This window comes from Cyprinodon variegatus, unplaced genomic scaffold (genome assembly GCF_000732505.1).
Source record: "Cyprinodon variegatus isolate N-32 unplaced genomic scaffold, C_variegatus-1.0 Scaffold234, whole genome shotgun sequence".
NCBI classification, from domain to species: Eukaryota; Metazoa; Chordata; class Actinopteri; order Cyprinodontiformes; family Cyprinodontidae; genus Cyprinodon; species Cyprinodon variegatus.
The window spans coordinates 401,936-426,042 of record NW_015150687.1 but is presented as its reverse complement, the minus strand read 5'-3'; the positions used below and the strand labels follow the sequence as shown (position 1 = coordinate 426,042).

Sequence of the window (24,107 nt, the reverse complement as noted above, 5' to 3'; positions counted from 1 at the left end):
ATTGGTAAAGTTGAGTTTTTGATTCCAGGGTTTATAGAGGAAGGAGGAACTCTTAATTTAATGCCTTTTGATGCTCTTTTAATGCTCTTAGAAATAATTTTAATGCCATCAATAAGTACCCATTACTTTCATCCTTCATAATCTTTACCATCAAATGGCTGCAGCCATGTCCTGAATTTTTCGTTTTCCAGCCACTTATGTAAAATTTGCTTTTTCCCAATGTTTAGCTTTTTCTGTGCCTCGAGCTTCTGTTCTGAACATATGGCTTTAGGATAAACCAGAAGCAGTTCCACGCAAACACGTGGAACCAGTTAAATCTGATAAATTTGACAATTTTTTTTAATGCCAATTAAGGCCTTAATGTAAAAAATAATAATTTAATGACTTTTAATGACCCGCAGAAACCCTGGATTCCTTTTCAAACTAAAATGACTATAAATCCTGAAATCACTGCAGACTTCAAACCACAGAGAAGATTATAAAAATCTACAGCTGTTAAAGTGATTAAGGTTGCTTTTGAATGTGTTGCAGTTCATATCTGAAATTCAGGCACCAAACTACCTTAAAAATAATCCTCAAAAATGGCAAAGAACTGAAATGGCCAAATTCCTACAAAAGCATGCCTACATTAAAAATTATAGATCTTCAACACGGCTTTGTTCTTTAACATTTTATTACATTCTTTTATTTTTTTTCTTAAATGTGTTTTAAACAGGGAAAATACAACAGGTTTTCTTTTATTTCAATATTTGGCACAAAAAGGCCACCATAGGAAAAAAAAAAAAAGAAACAAGTAAATCTGCTGTTTGGCATTTTCTGTTCCAAGGAAGAATCACACAGTTTAGTCAAAACCAAACTAAAAAACTGCAGGTTTTAGCAAATATATACACAAATTGTATAACCATCTTTCAAATATTATTTTTTTCTTATCTGAACAGTCGAGCACAATCGTTTCCACATTAAACCTGCAGAAAATGTGTCATCAAAAATCACAGGTCTGGACTGTTGTTCTAAAAAAGAAAAGGCAGCATCAGTGTTAATTTGTTTTACTGGACTTTGATTAATTGGTGTTTTAGTGTGCAAGTTATGGGCCAGCAGGTACCTTGTTACTTTCTTTTAATATATATATATATATATATATATATATATATATATATATATATATATATATATATATATATAGTTAGTAAACTTTACTTTTCTGGCTGCATATAAAAGTTGCCAGTAGCAAAATGTCAATTTGCTTATTTTTATATAAACTATGTTTCAACATAATTGAGATTGCCCGTGTTTTATCTAATTTTAGCAACAATGAAAAAAAAAGGTTGTTGTTCTTTTAAAATACAATAAAATCTGATGTTTTCACATATCCAGTTGGACCACAGACTGACTGTGTCGTACCTCCATACTATCACAGAAAAGTCAAACTCTTAACCAGTTTCTCTTTGAACTCAGTTCAAGTATAAAATGTAACATTTAACTTTCATTCTTTGTGAAATTGAGATGCTATTAATTTCTAGTGACCCAAAATGAATGTTTCCCCCATAACCCATGATATAACCTACTTAAAAAAAAACACCTTTTGCATATGGAGATGCGTAATGGAAACCTTAAAATAAAAACTTACAGAACTTTCTTCTAATCCTTTTGTTTTTTAATCAAGTAAAACCTTTCATCTTTGTTTGGAAAATTTTCTTAAAAGTCAATAGTAGATAATAAAATATCTTTCACCCAACAAGATCAAAAGAAAAAAAAGAAAGTACATTCCGGTTGCTGTACTGAAGAAGAAAAATAAGCCCTAGGGCCGGCTCACAACACCAAACCTAATAACACAGATGGGTTATATACCAGTAGAGCAAAATATATATAAAAAAAAATAATACACAAACATTGAATTATGGATTTTTCAGGCCTCTAAATAAAAGCTTGAGAACACATCTGTGGTATAGCTAGAGACGGTTAAAGGGAAGGGACACATCTACCCAAAGCAGAGGAATGTTGGCTCTGAACAGAGTCAGCAAACAATATGGCAGCATGGCTTCTCCCTTTTCTCTCCCCTCTAGAAGAACCGACCAGAGTACTGCCTCACACTGGAAAAAAAGAAAACTTAGTTAACACATGAAGAATATTTATTCCAGCAGAAGCATGACATAGGTCTGTAATTACTGGATGCTGCAAGCTGCAAGACATCCTTCGTGTGGAGCTGATGTTGTAATAGAAAAACCAAGGTCAAGGTTTGGAAATAAATCCTGTCTGCTGGAACCGACTCCCCAACCAGACCTACTCAATCACGGTGTAATGAGGAGGAAAGGAACACATGCTGGTACTATCAAGGAATTTTCTAATTACAGACACATTTTATTAATTTCATGCTCTAAATTAGTCAAAAAGGCAAAAATGATCTCATCTATAAATTGTACTTAAAAGGTTGAATGTTTAAAAAAGAATTTAAATAAATTAAAATGTTGAATTATTTTACAAGATTAGAACCAGAACATTTATAACCACTAAAACATATTACTTTATCTCTCTCTCTCTTCTTACAGCTCAGCTGCATTGAGATGATGTAGGTTGTTTGGAAAACCACATGCCTGTTCTGCAGTAAGTACTGGGCGTTCTGGATCTGGTCCTGTGTCCCAGTAATGGTGATGATGCGGTCCTCAGAGCCCTCTAGTGGTTCATCAATCTTGATAGATGCCCCAGACTCGTGGCGGATCTGCTTGATTCTCTGGCCGCCCTTTCCAATGATGGAGCCGGCCAGCTGCACAACAGTGAAAAGGAAAGTGGGTTTATGAGCGTCAAAAGCATTTGATTTATGTCAATATTTACCACAACAATCAGGTTCCACTTACATCTTTTGGGATGGTGACTTGCGTTGAGATGACCGGGCCTCCGATGTCACTGTATGACCCTCTGCCACCTAAAAAGAGTGAAATACCTTTATGAGGAATTTTTTTTAACTGAAGTTTGCAGCAAGAACAAGCAATCACTTTAGGTTAGGAAGCAAAACTCTGGGACAGTAAAGCTCCCTCCCAACTCACCAGGAGGAAAGCGGTCCCAGGAAGAAATGTTGTCTTTAAAACAAAAACGACAACAAAAATAAAATTAAACAGAAACAAAAACTGAAAAATGAAAATACACCACAGAAAGGGGAAATGAAATAGCTTATGTGACAAATGGCAATCATGAAAGTCTAAAACTCACAGCAATGGTAATGAATCAACAGAAACATGAAACTTTATTGATTCCAGTTGTCCCTATTATACTTTATTTTAATATAATGCATCATTAGTTGCACTACATGAAACATTTAGGTAAAGGTTTTGGGCCGCAGTCAAATTGTTAGAAATTTGTCCAACATTAATTTCATTTGAAATGTTTTACCTACAGTAAAAAGGGGAGTAGGGGCCAGGGGAGTGGCGACCTGGTGGTTAAGGCGTAGAGCTTGGAATCCTGAGGTTGTGAGTTAAAAAACCGCTCCCACAGACTGCCACTCTTGCTCTCTGAGAAAGACGCACAGTGGCAGCCCACTGCTCTCCAAAGGAGATGGATTAAATGCAGAGAGTTAATTTCTCAATTGTGACATCAATAAAGTTCAATTTTTTTCTTTAATTTTATTATAGAAGTAATTCTTTGGATTTGAACCGAATCAAAGCTTCTTTATGCTAAGAGTATATGAATATGCTTTGGAAACTGTTCATTAGATTACCAAAAATAAAATGCCTACCAAGTAAAAATAAAAAATACTAAGGCAATAGGTGACAAATGAGGCAATCAGAAGGGTTTTAAACAACACACTATTAGTCCATTCTTGTATTTTATCTATTCAAAAGTGTCCTGTTTTGAACGGCTCCCTCAAACCCGTTCCCAGGAATCAATTAGCTGTTCTATATTTAACGGTTACATAGAACTCTACTGAAGAGGAAGCACTGAGGCTGTGAAAACAAGTAAAACCTGTTGTCTTGCACCACTCGACAGACGCCTAATTAATAAAACAAATTGAGATGAAAAATAGAAACAACTTTCTCTGTTAACAGTGCAGCACTTATCAAACATAATGCAAGCAACCATCAGCAGAATAACTTTTTTTTTTCCAAATAGAAAACTTCCAGAGACGGAATCTACACCAACTCTTTGCTTTTCAGGAGCTAACCACCGATGCCATTTAGTTTGCATGCAGTAAACACACTAAACACATTTATGACATTCAAAGCTCGAGTTAAACACCTTCAGGTTTACAAAAGTAAAAATACCAACATGAATGTTCATTTCATTACATTTCTTATCATGATTAAAGGCTTATAGCCGATAATAAATTCCCAAGTTCAGTTTTATTTCTTAAATACCACATAGAAATCCAGCATAGACAAATAACTTAAAACACATACTGGTAATTCACCAGGGTTTAGAAATACAAACTAGAGCCACCTAAAGGTTAAGAAAAAAAATAAAGACTTTTAGAATATTAGCAGATGAGTTGGAGAAAAAAACTGTTAGCTTTGTTATCTCTATGAGACATTCTTAGTTTCTTAGATTTAACGACATACTTGTACAGACATATATCAAAAGAAAGAATCAAGAACGTGATTCATGCTTCATTCTTATGACTGCCACTCCCTTATTTTTTTAGGCCTTTCAGCTTTTGTTCAGTTCGTAGTTGATGTTACATTTGCGCACAGCATTAATCTGCAACACAATACTAAAGGCTTAAAAGCAGTTTTTAGTTTGAGGTCTTTAAGCTACTACAACTTCAAAATCCAATATGGCTGCTCAGACTATACGCCTATCCTTTGTTGTTGGAATGTATAGAATTGAGGAAAATACTGCAATGTTAATTTACAGTGTCAAAGGAGCTAAACAATATTAACACTAAGTGAATTATTTTCAGTTGAACTTGATAACAGAAAATTTTATTTTATGGCGCTGTCACACTTTGAGGATTTAGCCAGCATATGCGGATGTCCATGAATCTTCTACAACGCTGGTATACACTGAATTTTCTATGAATTTTTTAAATTTTCAGCGTAAACATAGAGTATTCATAACAAGTCCACAACTTATGTCCAATGACAGCCTAACTTATGCATAACGTTTTTTAAAGGTAAGCAAGCAACAGCGGAACTCTTTGTTTAACAAATCAATGTCTATTACAAAAACTTTTGACACTACTGTAACTACTTTAACTTCCCACTCTTTCTTTTGTCCGTGTAAATTCCTAGTCAAACTGGTCACAGCAACCACAAATCAGGATTACACTGGAAGGCAAAGGACTTTTGATCAGTTTCTTCTGAAGACGCAGTCTTTCTTAGATGCAGTGTTGTTAATTCTGCTTTTCTTTTGGACGACTTAAACGTCCAGATTGGATAACCACACACTTCAAGTGATTTCTTCACATGTAATGAACTTTCAGGGCTGTACGCAGGGCCCAAAACATACTGAGGTTCTCTAGGCGGGTTCAGTGGCGTGCTCCCTTCCATTATATAAATCTGGCCATTTTCAGAGTCCTATGGCGCAAAAACATAATTCTGACTTTTGAATGTACTTGGAATGACTTGGCTGTAGATGATTTTAATTTTCATCTTTCTTTTGAAGTTTCTGTCTACAACTGGTTAGAAATGTTTCACTAAAGATATTCCAGTACAATTGAAATTAGTTGCTTCATATTTACTTGAGTATTTAAAATAGACACCCAGAAACTATTAAACCATTATTTTGATGATGGTGCCTAATATAACCTATTTTTATTATAATCTTAGACAATACTGAGATTATCATGCATTAAACGTACAACTTTTAAAAAAGTTCAGGTGCAGCACCTTCCTTTTCTAGTATCCATTCTCCCTCAATCACTCGCCTCACTGCTCCTCCTGCTGCTCAGCCCAAAGAGGAGCTCGGTTTGACTCAGCCTTTCCCTCCCTATCCTGTTTTCCCTTTAGTGAAGAAAATCAACACAGTCAAAAGCTAAACTGATAGAAAGACAATTTTCATCAACATTTTTCAATGAGTTTTATTTGTAATTTAAACACATTAAAATGAAAACTAAATTAGCTTCCCTGGTTCCAGAGCAGCCTGGTAAAAAAATAAATGGTAAAACTAGCTTAATCAGATATTTAACATAAATATAGGAGTTTACAACATTACAGCAGTTGTAGAAACAAATGAGGCATTTTGAGGCTTTTTGAAGGACCATGGTGACTCTTCAAGTAAGAGTAATTTACCACAGAAAATGATCATTATTATTTAGAAAATTAACCAGATGTTTTATTTTGTTTCTGCGCATGACTTCCTGTCCTGCATGATCTGTTCCAATGCTTTCTCGCTGCTTTTCTCTCCAGCTTCCAGCAGAGATATAAAACAGGTTCAACATCCAGCACTGACAAACCAATGCTGAATAAAGGTTTCGTTTTCAGCCAAAGACGTCACTAACATATCTATCGCATAATGGGTGTTGGTTCAGTAATTGACTGACGAACGGTATCGATGGAGTTAAATCAACTTTGGTTCAACGTTCTGTTGCTATCAGAGTAGCTCGCTGGTATATTTCCTAATGAAAATGCATTTTTTTCTCACCGTCATCAACAACTTCAACTTCTCTCCACTTGCATTGGTAGCTCAATGTGCTCCTCTTCCAGGAACTGACAGACTCGTGAGGCGGTAGCTTGCGTGTGGCAGAAACCACAGCAAAAGTGCATGTTGACGATGACTTATAATGATTAAACAGTCGCATTACTATTTTGCTCTACAAATATAAAACACCTTGCACTTTAGTGGGAGACCAAGATCATCGTCTTACAGTCAGCTTAACAGTAATTATTTTAGTTTAAATAACAATTTAAGCAATAAATTAATTAATTAATAAAATACCGAGGACACGACCTCGGGATCCTCAATGGTAGTTACAGCCCTGGGAAGTCGGCTAAAAGAAAAACTAGAACAACAAACAGAGGAGCAAACAGAGAGATGGAAAAAACATTGTAATTCCATACATGTGAGGAGTTTCTGAGAAACTCAGAAGAACTTTTTCTACAGACAACATACCTTTTTATTTCAAACCAAACAACACAGACAAAACATGTTTATCCTAAAAGTAGAATACCTCCACCTAGCTGAGCTGCATTTGTTATGCAATCCAGTGCAACCAGTACAGCCTCCAATTTTGGAGAAACCAAACTACAACTACACAAATGCATGGCAGTTTGGGATAGCCAGTAACTCTGGGCAAGAATTCGTTGTACACTTGGACCTCAAGAACAAAGGACCCCCCTTTTAACACCAAATTGTGCAGCTTTAGGGTAGACAGGACAGATGGTTTGACACAGGGATGAAGGAAGCCAACTTTGTTAAAAGAGAAAAAAACATAACTGAACAGGAATTCTGTTCCATGCACTTACAATCCAGTCATGGAACTAGTTTCAAATAACTTACAGAAGCACGCTCATAATAACACAAAAGGCCAATTACATAGCCTATGCACAACTAACTCCAACAATCCAAAAGAAACACTGGGGGCTATTTGATTTGCCTCTGACTTGGTATGTGCTCGGAAAGGTGGGCATCCATGCCTCCTAAATACATCAGCGCTCCCACTACAGATTGCACTGGTGCAAGCCAACAGAACTGACAAAGACTTCTGGATAGGTGTTTGAAACGTCTTGAAAAGACTGAGCAAAAGTCTTGTTGCCTTCATATTTAAGCCTGTTTTGTAGTCTCTTTTTGTTTTGAATATGTCTCAAATTGTCATTAGTCACACTTTTGGCTTAGAACATGTACCAGTGACCAGTAGTGACTGAATGAATGCAGCAGAAAAATGGCTGATGTATTGCAGTTACCAAGTGTTTTCAGCTATTTTTGAAGTTATGAAAGGAGGAAAGGGTTTTGTTATCTTGAGGATAGATGGTGCAATGAGTCTGCAATGGTTGTGGTCGAAGCAGAATTTACTGAGTATTTAATATCTATCAATCAATTGAGGACGGAAGAATTGTAAACTTATCTAACAACATACAGATGAATGAACATGATGATGAACATGACAGTGGATACAAATAATACAGATCCATGGCTAAAAATCAGGAATTAGCCCTGTCCCAGAGGCAGGCTCCAAAGTTAGTTGTAGGAATTTTAATACTGAAATCTTATGAACTAGTTGTGGTTTCCCAAGCTCAGCAATATTCAATGCCAGTAGAGACGACCAATGAAAAAGACTGGGTTTGATTAAGCATGAAGTGTGTAAACTTCTGGATCCTAATAGTCCTCTCTTGCCATTTTGAGGATACAGCATTTGACGAATATTCATAAAGCCACAGTGCATAGGACACTGCACACAGTATATATTGCATAGGATTGTAAGGATTATCAGAACTTACCATAACCACCTCCACTCTGCATTTCAGGATCAGATAGGGAGAAGAGAAAAATATGAAAGGAAAATAATTTAACAGGAAATTATTTCCCCTTTTAGCTTTTAGCATATAACAAAGTATAAACTCAATATGCATTAACTGTATATTACAACGCAATGCTTGTAGCCAAAGCCTTTTACATCCCACAAAGGTTGAAAATGGTGTCAATACAAATCTCAACACTGAGGACAATATTATGCATATAAAATAAATGTAAAATAACTACTGTTAAAGACAGTCATTGAGCACAAAAGGAAAACCAATAAGCTCTCTTACTCAAACTGAGAGAATCTGACGAGCTCACAAACACATACCATATAACGTACACAATGATAGTCAGAAAATCACAACATAATCTTGAACTTGAAAAAAAGAAGTTACAGATTTAAAGATGAAGAAAATCAAACTCAAGATATTATCATGCAGCATGCACTAATCTAAATTTCATTTTATCCACAACTCAGTCTGTACTGCTCCTGATATAATGCAGGTATGTCTGCCTTCTTATTTTTAATAGTATTTAAATCTCCGTAGTTATCCTCCTTATGGTCAGAAAGTATTCTTCTGCCCTCTTTTGCTTGCAGCTAAAACCTGCAGGGAACCACTTCAAGAACTGCTCTGGTTCAATTGCTCGCCTGGTGGATCTCTGGACTGCGTACTCAGTAGCTCAGCGGTAACCACGGAGACAACTGTTGCCAGGCAACAACAGGTCTACATGAGTGTGCATCCACAGAAGGGAGGGAAAAAAAGCAGAAGTATCAGAGCCGCTGTGCTTTACTACACCCAGCGAAGGAAATACAATCATCCTCTAAAAAACACAGAGGCTACAAAGACTTTGAGGAAACAAAAGCAAGTCAGCCTTGGAGCTGCAGCCGATTACACTCACCATGCTGTCATAGCGGTCTCTGCCTCTTCTTTCACTACAAGCAACAACAACAAATAAAAAAGAAGTTATAAATGCTGGTTCTCCAAGAGGGGTTTCCCACCATGACAATGTGTTATAGACCTAATCTAATTGGCTCCAAACCGGATGGGTTTTTCAACTATTAACTGATGATTTGTTTCTTTATAAAAATCTCTTACAGTAAAAGTCTGATCCTTTAAGTAAATTCTGAGTATTTGTAGAGAATTATATTGCATAGAGTGAAGGCAAACACTACGCATCGCCACATTATGTTTACAATTCTGATAAGCTTTCAAGAATAAACATTCAGTATTAATTTTCAATAATTGCAGAGCTGTCAGATGTAAAATATGAAACCTAGAAAAAAATGGAAAAACAGAAGGATGGTTGGAAGGATGGCATGATTGATTGATGCATGGCAGATTAAAGGATGGGAGCATGAATGGGTTAGTTTGATTGTTGGGTGGACATTATACACTGCTCAAAAAAATAAAGGGAACACTCAAATAACACATCCTAGATCTGAATTAATGAAATATTGTCATTGAATACTTTGTTGTATACAAAGTTCAATGTGTTCACACCAAAATTACACAAATATACTCTATGAATATCAAAGTTTTTAACTAATGGAGGCCTGGCTTTGAATCACACACAAAATTAAAGTGGATAAACACTACAGGCTGATTCAACTTTAATGTAATGTCCTTAAAAAAGGTCAAAATGAGAATCAAAATTGTGTGTGGCATTGATTTGCCTGTATGACCTGCCTACAAAGCCTGGGTAGGCTCTTGATGAGGTGGCAGATGGTCTCCTGAAGGATCTCCTCCCAGATGGAGACTAAAGCATCTGCCAACTCTTGGACAGTCTGCTGCAATGTGACGTTGGTGGATGAATCGAGACATGATGTCCCAGATGTGCTCAATCAGATTCAGGTCTGGGTAACGGGTGGGCTAGTCTCTTGCAGGAACTGCTGACACACTCCACCAACATGAGGTCTGGCATTGTTCTGCATTAAGAGAAACCCAGGAACAACCAAACCAGCATATGGTCTCACAAGGGGTCTCAGGATCTCATCTTGGTTCCTGATGGGAGTCAAGCTTCCTCTGGTGAGTATATGGAGGGATGTGCAACACTTCAAAGAATATCCACTCCACACCATTACTGACCCACTGTCAAACCTGTCATAGTTAAGGATCTTGCAGGCAGCAGATGACCCTTGAAGGTGTCTCCAGACTCCATCATGTCACATGTGCTCAATGTGAACCTACTTTCATCTGTGAAGAGCACAGGATGCTAGTGGTGATTTTGCCAATCCTGGTGTTCTCTGGCAAATGCAAAGCGTCCTATATGGTGTTGGGCTGTGAGCACAACCCCCATCTTTGGCCTTCAGGCCCTCGTACCATCCTCATGGAGACTGTCTCTAATCGTTTTTGCAGACACATACCAACAATTTCCACCTGTTGTCTATTCCATTTGCACAACAGCATTTTAAATTTACTGTCAATCAGTGTTGCTTCCTAAGTGGACAGTTTGATTTCTCAGATGTTTGATTTAATTAAAGTTATATTGTTCCTTTTTTTTTTAGCATTGTATATATTATATCCAAAAAAAAAATTCCAACCTTGGTCTGTCATCCATGCTGCCGTGATAGCTGCCATGTGAAAACCGGTCTCCTCTGCAAACAATAATTAACAAGAAAAAAAGAGTGTGAAGTAGAAATGTCAACTAATTCAATAAGTCAAAGTCTTTATTAGAGCAGCGTGATACAGTTAAAAAATGCAATCTCAAATTGGAATACATTTTTTTACTAATTTAAGTCTCATAATAAAAATAATAAAGGAAATATAATGCTTTAAACAAAGCTAGCTTCGATTTCATCATGTCCACTGGGAGGTGACTTTCATTTAAAGTGCAATACTCACGTTTCACAACAAACTGTGAAAATATTTAAATAAATATTTGAAATTAGCACTTAGACACCAGTTTATCTGTTTTGAGTGTGAATTGATATTATGGAAGCCAAAGGAGTTGATTGGTGACAAAAAAAATTAAAATCCAGATTTTCCAAAAAAGAAATCTTCATAAACCTAAAATTTGATTATTGGATTTTATTGATTAATCACCCAGCCCTACACCTTACTTTTTAGAATTCCACAATTTTGTTTAGTCTGTAACTGAAACAAATAGCAAAAAAAAAGACCAGTAGTCTTTCAGTTTTTTTAAAGCAAACCTTAGAGGTATCAATGTTTTTACAGTAATAACTGCTAAATTAATGCACATTGATGAAAAATGGTTCCTAACCAAAAACACTGAGATTGAAAGCACTCAATATAATTTTCCCAATCCTCACCCTCCTCTTGGTAGTGGGGGTGGGGGAAGAGGCAGGTTTCGTGCTCGGCTCCCCGCTCTTCCTCCTCTACTAAGTGGAGGAGGACCTCGGCGGGGGCTTATGTCATCATAGTCCCTTCTTGAGGGAGGCAGAGGTCTGCTGCCACGTAACGGGGGCAAGCGATCATAACCACCACGCACAAGGATGGGAAATCCACCCATGGGTCGTCTGCCCCTGTCCTCAAACAACATGGTGAAGCCACCATAATCATATGTCTCATCATAGAAATTAGGGTCGTAAGGCTGAGTGCGGCCTTTGACTGGTGCCTGCAAAATGGAAGAAGGTGAAAAGATGCCATCATGAATCAATGCCTCAGCAAACTGCATTCAGAAAAACAATATTTTTAACCAAAATTATTGGAACTGGATCAGATGTCAATATAAAGTGTGTTTGGGATATTAATTGTAATTGAGAGGGAGAGTTTACCTCTGACACTAGCTCCAGGATAACTTTGATGCATTCAACCACACGTTCTGGTTTTCCTCCTACTAAGACGACCCTGTCTGTGGAGTGTGGACAGCATTCCTGGAACAGCTTGATGGTGGTCTGGGTGTTCTAGTACACACACATAGTTTCATATTCTGACCACTGTCACTCTCCAAAGTCTAAAACAAGCTTCTAAACCCTTCCCAACAAAATGCCAAAATTTATTCTCACAAACACCGTTTGTCAGATCAGTATTAAAACACCATCTATGAAGAGTTTTCAGGGGAACCAATGTGCAATTTCAAACTTATTTTACTCACTACTCATCCATAAGGACAGAGGATTAATATGGCTGACTAGACTCTGTCCTACCTCTCTCAGCTCCTTTATCTTGGCACCTTTCACTCCAATTATACCCCCAGCCAAGCTCTGATGGATCAGCAGGCGAAGCTCACAGTCAAAATCAATCCCACTGTAATGCTGGTACTAAAAAAAAAACAAAACAAGAAAAACCAAAAAACTAAAAAACATTTCAGTGTCTTTTTTGCTTGGGTAATATTTTAAAACACCAATTTAGATTCTTTTATTTGTGGCAGTTATTACCAATTAACTAAAATGGAGTAAACGTAGGATATAAACATTGAGGAACACAATGCTATTAGGAAATCCAGTTGTGCTTTATGTCCGTTCTATGGAGTGATGGATGAGAGGATTGCAAAACTATCTAATAGGAATTTGTTATTTTTGCAAACTAAAAAAAGAGATTGCTTCATTTCTTTATGTTTAGTGGTAACAAGACCACAGTTTTGGGTTAGCAAAGCTAACATTTTATTAGCAGTACACACCACTGGTTCAAGTTTTATAAAGTTTAACTAAGAATTGTAAGAAGAATAAACAAAACTATGCAAAGAAGTACAATCAAAAAATCAACATATAATTTAAAACTGATTAATGAATCAAAGGGAAAGACACTGTAAAAATGATTAATTTTAAGATTCTACACCAAATGTGAATCTTCTATGACAGATTTGAATCAAGTTGTAGGGGATTTATAGTGCAATTTTTTTGTTCCTTTTTTTTATGTGCATCTTACTTTGAGAGAGAAAAGAATGGATAAGAAACTGAGTGTTGGTATCATGTTTCAGTACTAGAAATATCAATCAATAAAAAACTATGCATTAATTTGACTCATATACAGGTTTTACCTTTACGTAACAGAGCACATAGGGAGATCTTGGCGCAAACAGCTTTGCAATGTTTCTTAATGTCTTATGTTGTTTGTACTGGACCCATGTGTAGAATAACTCAGCCCAAGCTTCCTCTTTAGAAAGATGGAATTTTCATAAGGGACTTGACCTATCAGAGGTTTTTTTTTACAACCAAGTGAGAGTAAAAACATAAATATACTGTATATCTAATAAAAAATACTACCATCAGTTCAGTTTACTTATTCTAATTTTAAAACCAAATTATTAAAAGCTTTCTAAACCTCGGAAAAAGCTAATCACTACGGATTATTATACAAACAATATACAAATAATCACGGGAAGAAGTTTTCACATTTTTCTATCGGATTTGCTCTGATAAAAAATAATATAAAATGTTGCTCTAGGTAATAAACTCATATTCTGGATATATCTGGAAACAACCTGAGAGGGTGACATTTTTATTTCAGAGATAGATCTAAAAGTGAAATGAGGGATTTTTGAAGCAACTGGAGCCGTCTCACATATTTAAAGTAGCTCAAATGTCAAATCTAAAGGTGCATTTGTGAATATATTTGTCATGTATGAAAAGTGAGTTATCGCTAAGCATTTCTTAAAACAATTAAACAGAATTAACCGCTTCTGTTTAAAATTTAAAAGAATCCGAATTGAAAATCAATAGGAACCGAAATCAAAACAATGGGTCGTGATAGCTTTAAAGTGGGTGCATTTTCTTTTATTTCTCACGACAGAAAATGGTTTATCAACAGCTCACCCAAGTTGGGGTTAAAGGGTAGAATAATAAGCTTGTAGGCTTATCAATAGTTCATAACGTCACAATATATTGAAAAATCTTACCTCCTCTAATGTTGGTATGATTTTTAGTAGAATATCTCCAATAGTGTCGATACTGGCACTCACACTCAGGATCCTGTTGATCAATTCCACAAAGAGGAATAAAAGAATTACGAAACAAACAAGAAAAGAGGGATTAACCTAAAATATATGCGAAACAGTCCAGAAAACTAGTCCAAAGAGACAAACGAAAGGTTTTAAACAAGGACAAATTAAGGCCGCTGCAGCGCCTGCAAATCTGTTTATCTTTCCCTCCTGACACTACACTGGCAGCAGCAGGCATGCAGACTCCAATACTAATTTCAATAGCAGGAAAAGCTTTGAGAGGAGGGTGAATTCCAGGTCACCATTCTGCAAAAATCACAGGAAAGGGGCCACAGATTTGCGGAAAGGGTAGTCAGTGCAAGAAAAAGTCTGTAACCATCCCACCACCAGCAAGTCAGGGAACAAGAAAGTCATTCAAATGCAGTTGCTTCGCCAGCTTACCTGAATTTCCCCCACTGTGGGAAAATAAAGGCTATTTCTATTTTATTCTGCCTACTCATTGTGACCACGGGTTGGGGAGGAAGGGGAGGGGGAAGAGCTAAGGTGTCAAACTGAGATTGGACAAGGTGGGCGGTAGAAAACATTACACAGTAGAGGGGTTTGGGGTTCTTTGAGGCAAAGAGGAAGACCACGTAGGGGAAGGGAGGGGGGCAGCACAATGGTATCAAGAGGCAATGAAGTGACAGAGTGAAAGGGGTGGAGGCTCCACAGAAAAGCAAGCTCTCTCTCTCTCAGAGATCATGGGACAATAATGATGAAAAAAGTGTGGGGAGCGGAGGCAGAGAAGAATGGCAGGCTGGAGGCAAGGGGAGGTGGAGAGGACCTGAGGTGGGTCACAGGAGGCAGAGAAAAGTAATAAGATGTCTGTTTTTTTTTTGTTTTTTTTTCTTACATAAACAAAAACTGAGGTGTCACTGAGTATAAAACACAAACTACTTAGTGGGCTGTCAGACATCATTAATTAACTGTAGTGACAGAAAGTCAAACTTAATAGGAGATGATTAAAACGAACAGAAAAATAGAGTAATACACAGCTTATAGAAGATGTGGGTGCTTCGGGTAGGGGGGTGGGGTTAAACTGTCATATATATATATATATATATATCTATATATAAATACATATATATACATAAGTGTTTAAATGGAAACAGAAGGCAGGCTATAAAATACAAGTGTTTCACTGTTCTAATCAGGCAGTGAGGCAATAACTGGTGGGACATACCGCTCTGGGCCACTGCTGTCTGGGACTGAAACACTGGCATTGTACTGCATGGACCGAGGAGGTGGAGGAGGTGGTGGTGGTGGAAGAGGTTGGCATTGGGCAGGGGCATTCAATCACATCATGTCAAGTTAGATGCCCGAATAAGGAGGGGCACAGTTTATGGGCAGGGCCAACCGGGAGTGTCAGATGGGCGAGCGGTCAGGTTTCGTTCAGGGGCGGAGGTTGGGCCAACGTCAAGGTGAGCAACGCAGGAGGGGCATGTCGATCCGGTACATGGGCAACGGAGGAAGGTGGCCGAAAGTAAGAACAAAAACAAGTAAAGGAGAAGGGAAGAGGGGGAAGAAGGAATACAGTTTTAATTGAATACACGCTACACTTTAACCCAAAAGTGATATGAGAGAAACTGTGAGAGTAAAGGAGAACAGGAAATGTGACCTGGATTGAGATACGTTTTACAGGAAGCATCAAGGACAACATTAGTTACGTTTGTAACACTTGGGGGAAAAAAGCAGCCGATAGGAACTTTTTGTTGAACATGAATTTAGCAAAATAATTTTAAAATATATTTGGCCTAACCATTAAAAAAAGAGGCAAAATAAAGAAATTAGTAGAGCAATTTAAATATGACCCCACGGTAGAGGCTGATAAATGATGTTGGCCAGCAATCTACATGCTAATATTTGCCTGTTTTTGAAATATTATCAATAGAGTAGTCTTGATGGTGTGCGCTTTGTTTTTTTTTAAAAGGCATATCTTCGGATAGCACAGTGCTGTTGCTGCTCTGTGGAAATGTGCAGCAAACCTTTACGTCTTTTACAGGGCTTCAAAGAAAAGGGATTATTTATCCCAGTGCTGACTTAAAGGTATAGTGGAGGATTTTCTTTATCCAGGTGGATCATCAAAATAAGTGGTCCTCCTAATTGTCATTCATTCTGGTGATATGTTTACGTAAGGTTGTCCTGCGTGCTCGTCCCCGAATAGTTATCTTTTTTCTGCGCATGTGCACTTTCAGGCGTATATGTATGGTGAGCTACGGTTTCAGATGGTCACTGATGCTCACCTTTCTCACCCCGGTTGTTTGAAAATGGCCAAGGGTTGTAAGAGAAAAAGTGTCTACGAAGTGTAACAGAAGAAAAGAAGGCCTAAGAGGCAGCTATATTTGTTCTCTTTGCAGAGAGCTCTCCTCCCAAAGCATTGTGGGATTTGCTGTCACAGTGGCCCGCTGTTGCCATGGAATGTCACTACCCGACAGCAGCGACTAATAAAGATGGCGCAGTGAAGAAGGAGTTACGTGACCAACGGGGAGCAAAAAGTAGCGATCATCTGTCCAAACGGTAAGTTAACTTAGTTCACTATAAAGTGCACTATATATTCCCCACTCTACATAGTGATTGAGGGATTTAGGGCGAAAGTTTGGACACAGTAAGCTTGTATGAGCTATGTGAACTGCAACGGTAAATTAACCAATTTCGATACGTCATACAAGCAAACTTTCCAAAAGAAGATGTGCAATTTTTCCACTATATCAGACTCACCACTGGTAAAGGAAAATGGGGACGAGCATGTAGGACGGCCTTACGTAAACATATCACCAGAATAATAGACAATTACGAGGACCACTTATTTTGATGATCCACTCCAAAAAAGAACATCCTCCATTATACCTTTAAATTAAGGTTCGAACCTGTACTGGGCAATTTTGACACGTGAATATGATGATAGGTTAGTTTTTGCACTCTGCTTGTAGGCTAAACATCATCTCTGGAAACATCTAACATAGCACCTTCCTCTTCTCAACTGCTCTAGATTTCATTTAAGGTCCTCAAAGTATAGAGTGCTAAATACAAGTGCACTGCTTGGTTGCTTTTTGGTTTGTTTGTTGTTTTAATTACTATTACATTTATTTTTAGTCATTTTGTTTTCAGAATTTCTTTCTATTTCATAATTTAATATTCTTTGTTCATCTATCATAACCCCCCACCCCCACCCCCCAAAAAAAAAACAGGTTAAAGTTTCTGGCACAATCGCTAAAAAAGGTGGCAATGCTTTTGTAGGGTACTTTAGCCTGAATAAGATCTGTGACAAACCAGCACCAAAGGAAAAAGAAACAAGCTTTCCCTTTGCAAACACACATGAGGGTTTTTCTATCTGTTAACTCACGTCTGTGCGCAGTGATTTTATGTTCTTGCCACCTTTTCCAATGACAGCTCCTGCATTCTGTGGAGCAAAAGCAAAACATTTTGATCACCAAGAAAAAAAAAAAAAAACAATATAAAAAATGTAATGTGGCCCCACGAATAGGAGGCCTCATAATATGATCGCTGGTTACTTTGCTCTGAAGCAGAACCCGCAGCTCCACCATCTCATCAATGTTGCGTGAACGTTTGAAGGCCTGCTCCTCATCCAGGTCCTCAGCAGGACGTTTACCTGAGGCAGAAGAACAAGTCAAATCAAAGCCATGCACCGACTTTCTAAAAATAACGTGGGGCAAAAAAGTATTTAGCCACAGATTGTGCAAGTTCTCCTACCTAGAATAATGAGAGAGGTCTGTATTTTTCATCATAGCTACACTTCAACTATGAGACAAAATGAGAAAAAGAAATCGAGTAAATCACATTTTAGGATTTTTAAAGAATTTCTTTGTACATTTTGGTGGAAAATAAGTATTTGGTCACCCACAACCGAGCCAAATTTCTGGCTCTCACAGACCTGTAACTTCTTTAAAAAGCTCTTCTGTCCTCCTCTCATTGCCTGTTTGAACCAGTTGTCTGAATAAAAGACACCTGTTCAAAGCCTCAAACAGTCACACTCCAAACTCAACTATGGCCAAGACCAAAGAGCTGTCGAAGGACACCAGGAAGAAAATTGTAGACCTGCACTGAAACTGTGGGAGCAATTCTAAGAAAACGGAAGAAATACAAGACCACTGATAATCTCCCTCAATCTGGGGCTCCACGCAAGATCTTATGCTGTGGGGTCAAAATGATCATGAGAATGGTGAGCAAAAATCCCAGAACTACACGGAGGGACCTGAAGAATGACCTGCAAAGAGCTGGGAACCAAGTAACAAAGGCTAGCATGAGTTACACACTAAACCAAGAGGGACTCAAATCCTGCAGTGCCAGACGTGTCCCCCTGCTCAAGCCACTACATGTCCAGGCCCGCCTGAAGTTTGCCAGAGAGCATATGGATGACCCAGAAGAGGATTGGGAGAATATCATGTGGTCAGATGAAACCAAAATAGACCTTTTTGGTAAAAAACCAACTCGTCGTGTTCAGAGAAAGAAGAATCCAGAGTTGCATCCCAAGAACATCATACCTACTGTGAAGCATGGGGGAGGAAACATCATGCGTTGGGGCTGTTTTTTTTGGGGGGGACAGAAAAACTCCATGAAAAACTCAAGTTGAGAGAAGAATTAACGATTTTAGGACAAAACCTTCTTCTGTCAGTGAGAGCCTTGAAGATGAAACGTAGCTGGATCTTCCAGCATGACAATGATCCCAAACGCACCGCCTGGGCGCCGAAGGAGTGGTTCCGTAACAAAAACATTTCAAGGTCCTGGAGTGGCCTAGCCAGTTTCTATAGCTCAACCCCATGGCAAATTTGTGGAGGGAGTTGAAAGTCTGTGTTGCCCAGCGACAGTCCCAAAACATCACTGCTCACTGCATGGAGGAATGAGCCAAAATACTAGCTACAGTGTGTGCAAACCGGGTGAAGATTTACAGGAAACGTTTGACATCTGTCCTTTCCAATAAAGTTTATGTTACAAAGTATTTTGTTGAACTTTAGTTATTGACCAAATACATACAATTAAATTCTTTAAAAATCCTGCAATGTGATTTCCTGGATTTTTTTTTTCTCATTTCGTCTCTCATAGTTGAAGTGTACCTACGATGAAAATTACTGACCTCTCTCATTATTCTAAGCAGGAGAACTTGCCCAATCAGTGGATGACTAAATACTTTTTGGTCCCACTGTACATAATATAAGTGATAGGATTGTGGAATTGTGTATTTGTGATTCAGAGTTGAATGGTTACAAAAAAGCTAATTAATCCCAACAAAATAATGGAATGAGCAAGTTCTACAGCATATTCCACCAAAACCAAGTTAAGCAGCCAAATTCAACCTGGTTCAAGTCCAGAACCCATATGTACCCTTTCTGAATTAAAACATGGGCAGAGCTGCTTTGGGCCCACAGAACAGCAGTTTCCTGGACAAGAGGATCTCTCAACCATCTGACATGTCCACATGCTAAGTTATTTTGGCCAGAAATTTTCTTTCTTTTCATAAATATAATTTCATCCTTCAGAAAATCAACTTGTCAGTAGAAATCTAAAAATGTTGTGCTGTCTGTTAGACCAGATGGGCTGAGTCTAAATACCTTTAATTCATACATTAGTTTGTGCAGCTTATAATAAAGTATAAAACACAAATATGCAAGACCTCACCATTAGTGTCAGTGTTGCTGAATGAAATGTCCTCCTCCTGCTGTTCGTCTTTCATTTCCATTGTCATGAGTTTAGAGTGAGAAGCAAACTGGTTCTCCTGAGATCTGTTGCACAGAGAGAATAATCTTAAGAAAGGGGAAAAATACACGACTGATCACTGGACTGTACACATATGAACAATTATTTTTCAAATCAGTTAATCTGTTGATTTTTCTTTTCAATTAATAATCGGATAGCAAAAAGTTTCTTAAAGAAGACCTTTTATGAAATTAAATCAGCCAAAATTAAAACTTTTTCACCTCTGGATAGAGCATACTGACAGACAAAAACAATTTTTTATCTAAAATGCAAAATGTTAACATTTTTGATGTATTTTTTTTTACAATTTTGGTATAACTGTTACTCTAAGTGGGTCGCTCTGTCAGCTAAAAGCATGTTTTAGAGTCTATACGTCAGTTAAAGATTAATCGATTTAAATTAGTTGACAATTATTTTGTTAATCGATTAATCCGAAAGTATCAGCCCTAATGGAAAAAAAGACATGTTCTAGTTGTCAGGTTACTGTTCAAAGAATAAACTTTATTTTCTGTTCATAAAAGATGACGCTTTATTTTATTTTTTTCAGATGATTTAAAAAGAAAATTTCTTCCTGGAATATCTTAATGCATTTAGGTTAGGGCTGGAAGGATCTGCTGACCACTTTTTCCAATAAACAACTGATGATAGGGCTGAAACAATTAATCGGATTAATCCTGATTGATTATTGAAATAATCAACTAATTTAGTAATTGATTAATCGTTAACTGGAGTATAGAGACTGAGAGCTGAACCACTTGGAACAGTCATATCAAAATTGTAAAAGGATGTATATTTTGCATTTTTAAAATAAAATAAAATGTTCGCATAGACTCTTTATCAGAACTCCTGAAGTGGAAAAGTTTTATTTTAACCTGGTTTAATTTTATAAAAAGTCATCTTTAAGGAACCTTTAGCTATCTGATTATTAATCAATTAATTGAAAAAATAATCAACAGATTAACTTATTTGCAAAATATTTTTATTTATTTATTTTTCTTAACCTTTATTTTACCAGGAAGTCCCTTGAGATAAAATCTCTTTTTCGAGGGAGACCTGGCCAAGAGGCAGCAGTACAGTAAAACATATAAGAACACAGGACAACATAATAAAATCAATCATAAACTAGACTATAAAATTAATAGTTAGTTGCAGTCCTAACTTTTGATCAGAACATAAGCGTTGCTTAACGGGACAATTTATTTACAGAATTTGAACCGTCTAAAGCTAAAACTAAGCCACTTGTGTTGTTTTGTCTAGAGCATACTTAAAGATTTTCCAGCTAACGGAGAATATTTCGGCTTAATTATTTCTCTGAGTAGAACAAATTGCATGCTTTACTCTGTATACTTCAGTTTTAGTTTATTAAAATTACTAATTTAGTTAACGGTTGTTACGATAATCACTATTCCTCAGCCCTGAACCAGTTTTAAAGATGCACCAATCAATTGGCCAGAGAGCTAAATTGGATAATTTTCTCTAGATCAATAGCTCTAAACTTTGTAATTCAGAAGCATAATATTGCTTCATAAGTACTGATTGTCGTCCAGTAAGATAAGATATTTATATATTTAAAGGTTTTGTGATCTTACAATAACTGACAGTGTCATTTATATAATAAAAAAAAATTATATGATCAAAATCGACATGTCAAGCTTTTTAAAGATCAGGAACTGGTCATCGGCCAGGAACCTGCAATCAGTGCACCCTATTTTTATTTTTTCATTTTGTATACGTGATTTAACACTAGCCCTATCAAAGCACATGGTCTGTCCTCCTATGCATCCTTAGAAAAACAACCAAGCTCAGTCCAAATCAAAATCGTAATTGGGGAAAACTCAGTAATGGTCTGTATATGCCTCTTTTTGCTCAACAATGTTTTAAGATCTGAGGTGCAAAAAGAAAAATTTTTTTTTTTTTGCGATAGACCATTAAAGCACATCAGTGTAGCTTTCCCTGCAGGTGTCTTTTATCAATCTTCCCTGTTAAACTTAATAAATAAATCCAGGACTAAAAAGATGTATTTCTACCTCAAATGGACTGAGTGTATTTAATTCAGTTTCAATTCAGTCTATTTATATAGCGCCAACTCACAACACATGTTATCTCAAGGCACTTTACAGAGACAATTCAACCAGATCATACACTCAAATTCATTTTAAAGTTTTCTATCTAAGGAAAACCAATTGATTGCATCAACTCATTGACTCAAATGCAATCCCTCACACTAAGCATGCTTGTAGCGACAGAGAGAGGAAAAACTCCCTTTTAACAGGAAGAAAGGGGCCGACTAGGGTTCAAGGAGACAGAAGCAGAGATACAAAAAGCAGCTGTCAAAGGCGGCTCCATCCAGGAATCACAGCCCAGCAGACGAGCTCCAGCTCCCATATCATAGGATGAAGAGAGCACATCCAGCCAGTCACAGTCAGAGAAACAGGACTACACTGGAAAAACAGGCCAATCTCCAACATCTATAAACAAAGGTGTTGATGGAAGCAGCACAGCTTATATTTCTCTCCAGGATGGTTTCACAGCCAAACAGGAACAGACGAGGCAAAGTTACTATGAGATTCAGCATAAACATGCTGCCCTCCTACGCGCTCCCACAGAACAGAGAGCTAAACACATCTCTGCAAAAGCATCACTCCTAAACGGAGGCCTAGATGAAAACAGGACGCTTACAGTAGCCGTTTTTATTATTTTTTTTGTTTGTTTGTTTTAAACTTTATTGAACAGAACACACATTTACATGTTCAAGTAGGAATCTCCACTTTGCATTCTTACAAAAACAAAAGAGAAAACAACAGTTATATACAGGAGGAAAAAAACAAACAAACAAACGTTTTACATTAAAAAAAGGAAGCATACAAAACCAATTTCCAAAGGTACAGTAGCCTTATTGCTGCTGTTTGCAGCTGTTAGCATCAGCTCACACGTCCTGTCCAGGGAAAGGAACATTTTAAAGTTCCTGTGGATGACTCTCGGAGAATTTGATTTAAATAATGAAACAAACTCTGACTACAGATTGCGGTTCTGTAGTTTGAACGGGGAGACATTTTGATTTCGGGGAACTACAAAACCTTTAGCGGTGTTGATATTACTTTTGGTGCTAACAGCTAGTTAGCTTTCTAAAAGGTCTGGTTTCAAAGGAGGCGTCTGTCCGTCTGACAGCTACAGCGTCCACGTTAGGACTGCCCAACACTAGGAACCATAACAGCAAAGCATACTCCTTCAAAAATGTCCGATACCCCCCTGCAAAGAAGGTTAAAGCGGCTACTGTCTGTCTACCATTGTGAGAATATAACATTTATAAAAACAAACCTGCAGCCAAACCACGCGCACTGCAGTCCTCCCAACCTTCGCCTCACCCTGAAAAACAGAGGGTAGGCTCGATTTGCTCACCGTCTCCCGGTCGTCTATTTGCACACGCTTGTCAAGTCAGCAGGGATGGGCGGGTATTCAATAGATCATTAAAATCAGCCTCCCTATGAGGCTCATTTAGGTATGGAAGAGGATTAGGGCCACTGAAATTTTTTTTTTTAAAGTTAACTGATTTTTACATTTTATTTCAGTATAATATGAGAAAAAAGTCAGAATTCTGACTTTAATCACAGAATTCTGACTTTTTTTCTCAGAATTCTGGTTTTAATCTCAAAATTCTGATTTTTTTCTCAAAATTCTGACTTTAATCTCAGAATTCAGATTTTTTTCTCAGAATTCTGGCTTTAATCTCATCTCAGAATTCTGACTTCTTTAATCTTACAATTTTGACTTTTTCCTTAGGAATTCTGACTTTCATCTCAGAAATCTGACTTTAATCTCAGAATTCTGGCTTTAATCTCAGAATTCTGAGTTTAATCTCAGAATTGTGACTTAAATCTCAGAATTCTGGCTTTAATCTCAGAATTCTGAGTTTAATCTCAGAATTGTGACTTTAATCTCAGAATTCTGGATCTTAATGTAGATGGGCACTGTGAAGGAAGAGGTGTGGGAGCACTCAGCTTCACTGACAAAAATGTGAGTTGTTTGAGAGGAACAGTAACACATTGGTGGAAAATGACGGAATTAGGTGACTTTTTACGTGCCTGAGGGGTCCCCGGTGAATCTGTTTCATTAACGGAAGAGCAGAGATT

At 37.4% G+C, this 24,107-nt stretch overlaps 1 protein-coding gene across 2 annotated transcripts; it reads right to left on the bottom strand.

Annotated features, from left to right (window-relative positions):
• Window positions 1-1,181: 1,181 nt before the first annotated feature.
• Window positions 1,182-23,367, bottom strand: LOC107088984 (heterogeneous nuclear ribonucleoprotein K-like). 2 transcript variants are annotated; one of them, XM_015381475.1, is made up of 16 exons: window positions 23,296-23,367; window positions 19,900-20,003; window positions 17,778-17,875; window positions 17,609-17,665; window positions 15,449-15,492; window positions 14,185-14,257; window positions 12,494-12,607; window positions 12,122-12,250; window positions 11,657-11,961; window positions 10,928-10,981; window positions 9,286-9,319; window positions 8,364-8,379; window positions 3,042-3,074; window positions 2,853-2,920; window positions 2,592-2,761; window positions 1,182-2,090 (listed from the first exon to the last, which is right to left on the bottom strand). In XM_015381475.1, exons 2-16 carry the CDS (start codon window positions 19,964-19,966, stop codon window positions 2,060-2,062), a joined length of 1,293 nt encoding a protein of 430 aa, XP_015236961.1. In that variant the 5' UTR covers window positions 19,967-20,003; window positions 23,296-23,367; the 3' UTR covers window positions 1,182-2,059. The 2 variants fall into 2 exon arrangements, with proteins under 2 accessions (XP_015236961.1, XP_015236962.1); XM_015381476.1 differs by lacking the exon at window positions 3,042-3,074.
• Between the last annotated feature and the right edge of the window lie 740 nt (window positions 23,368-24,107).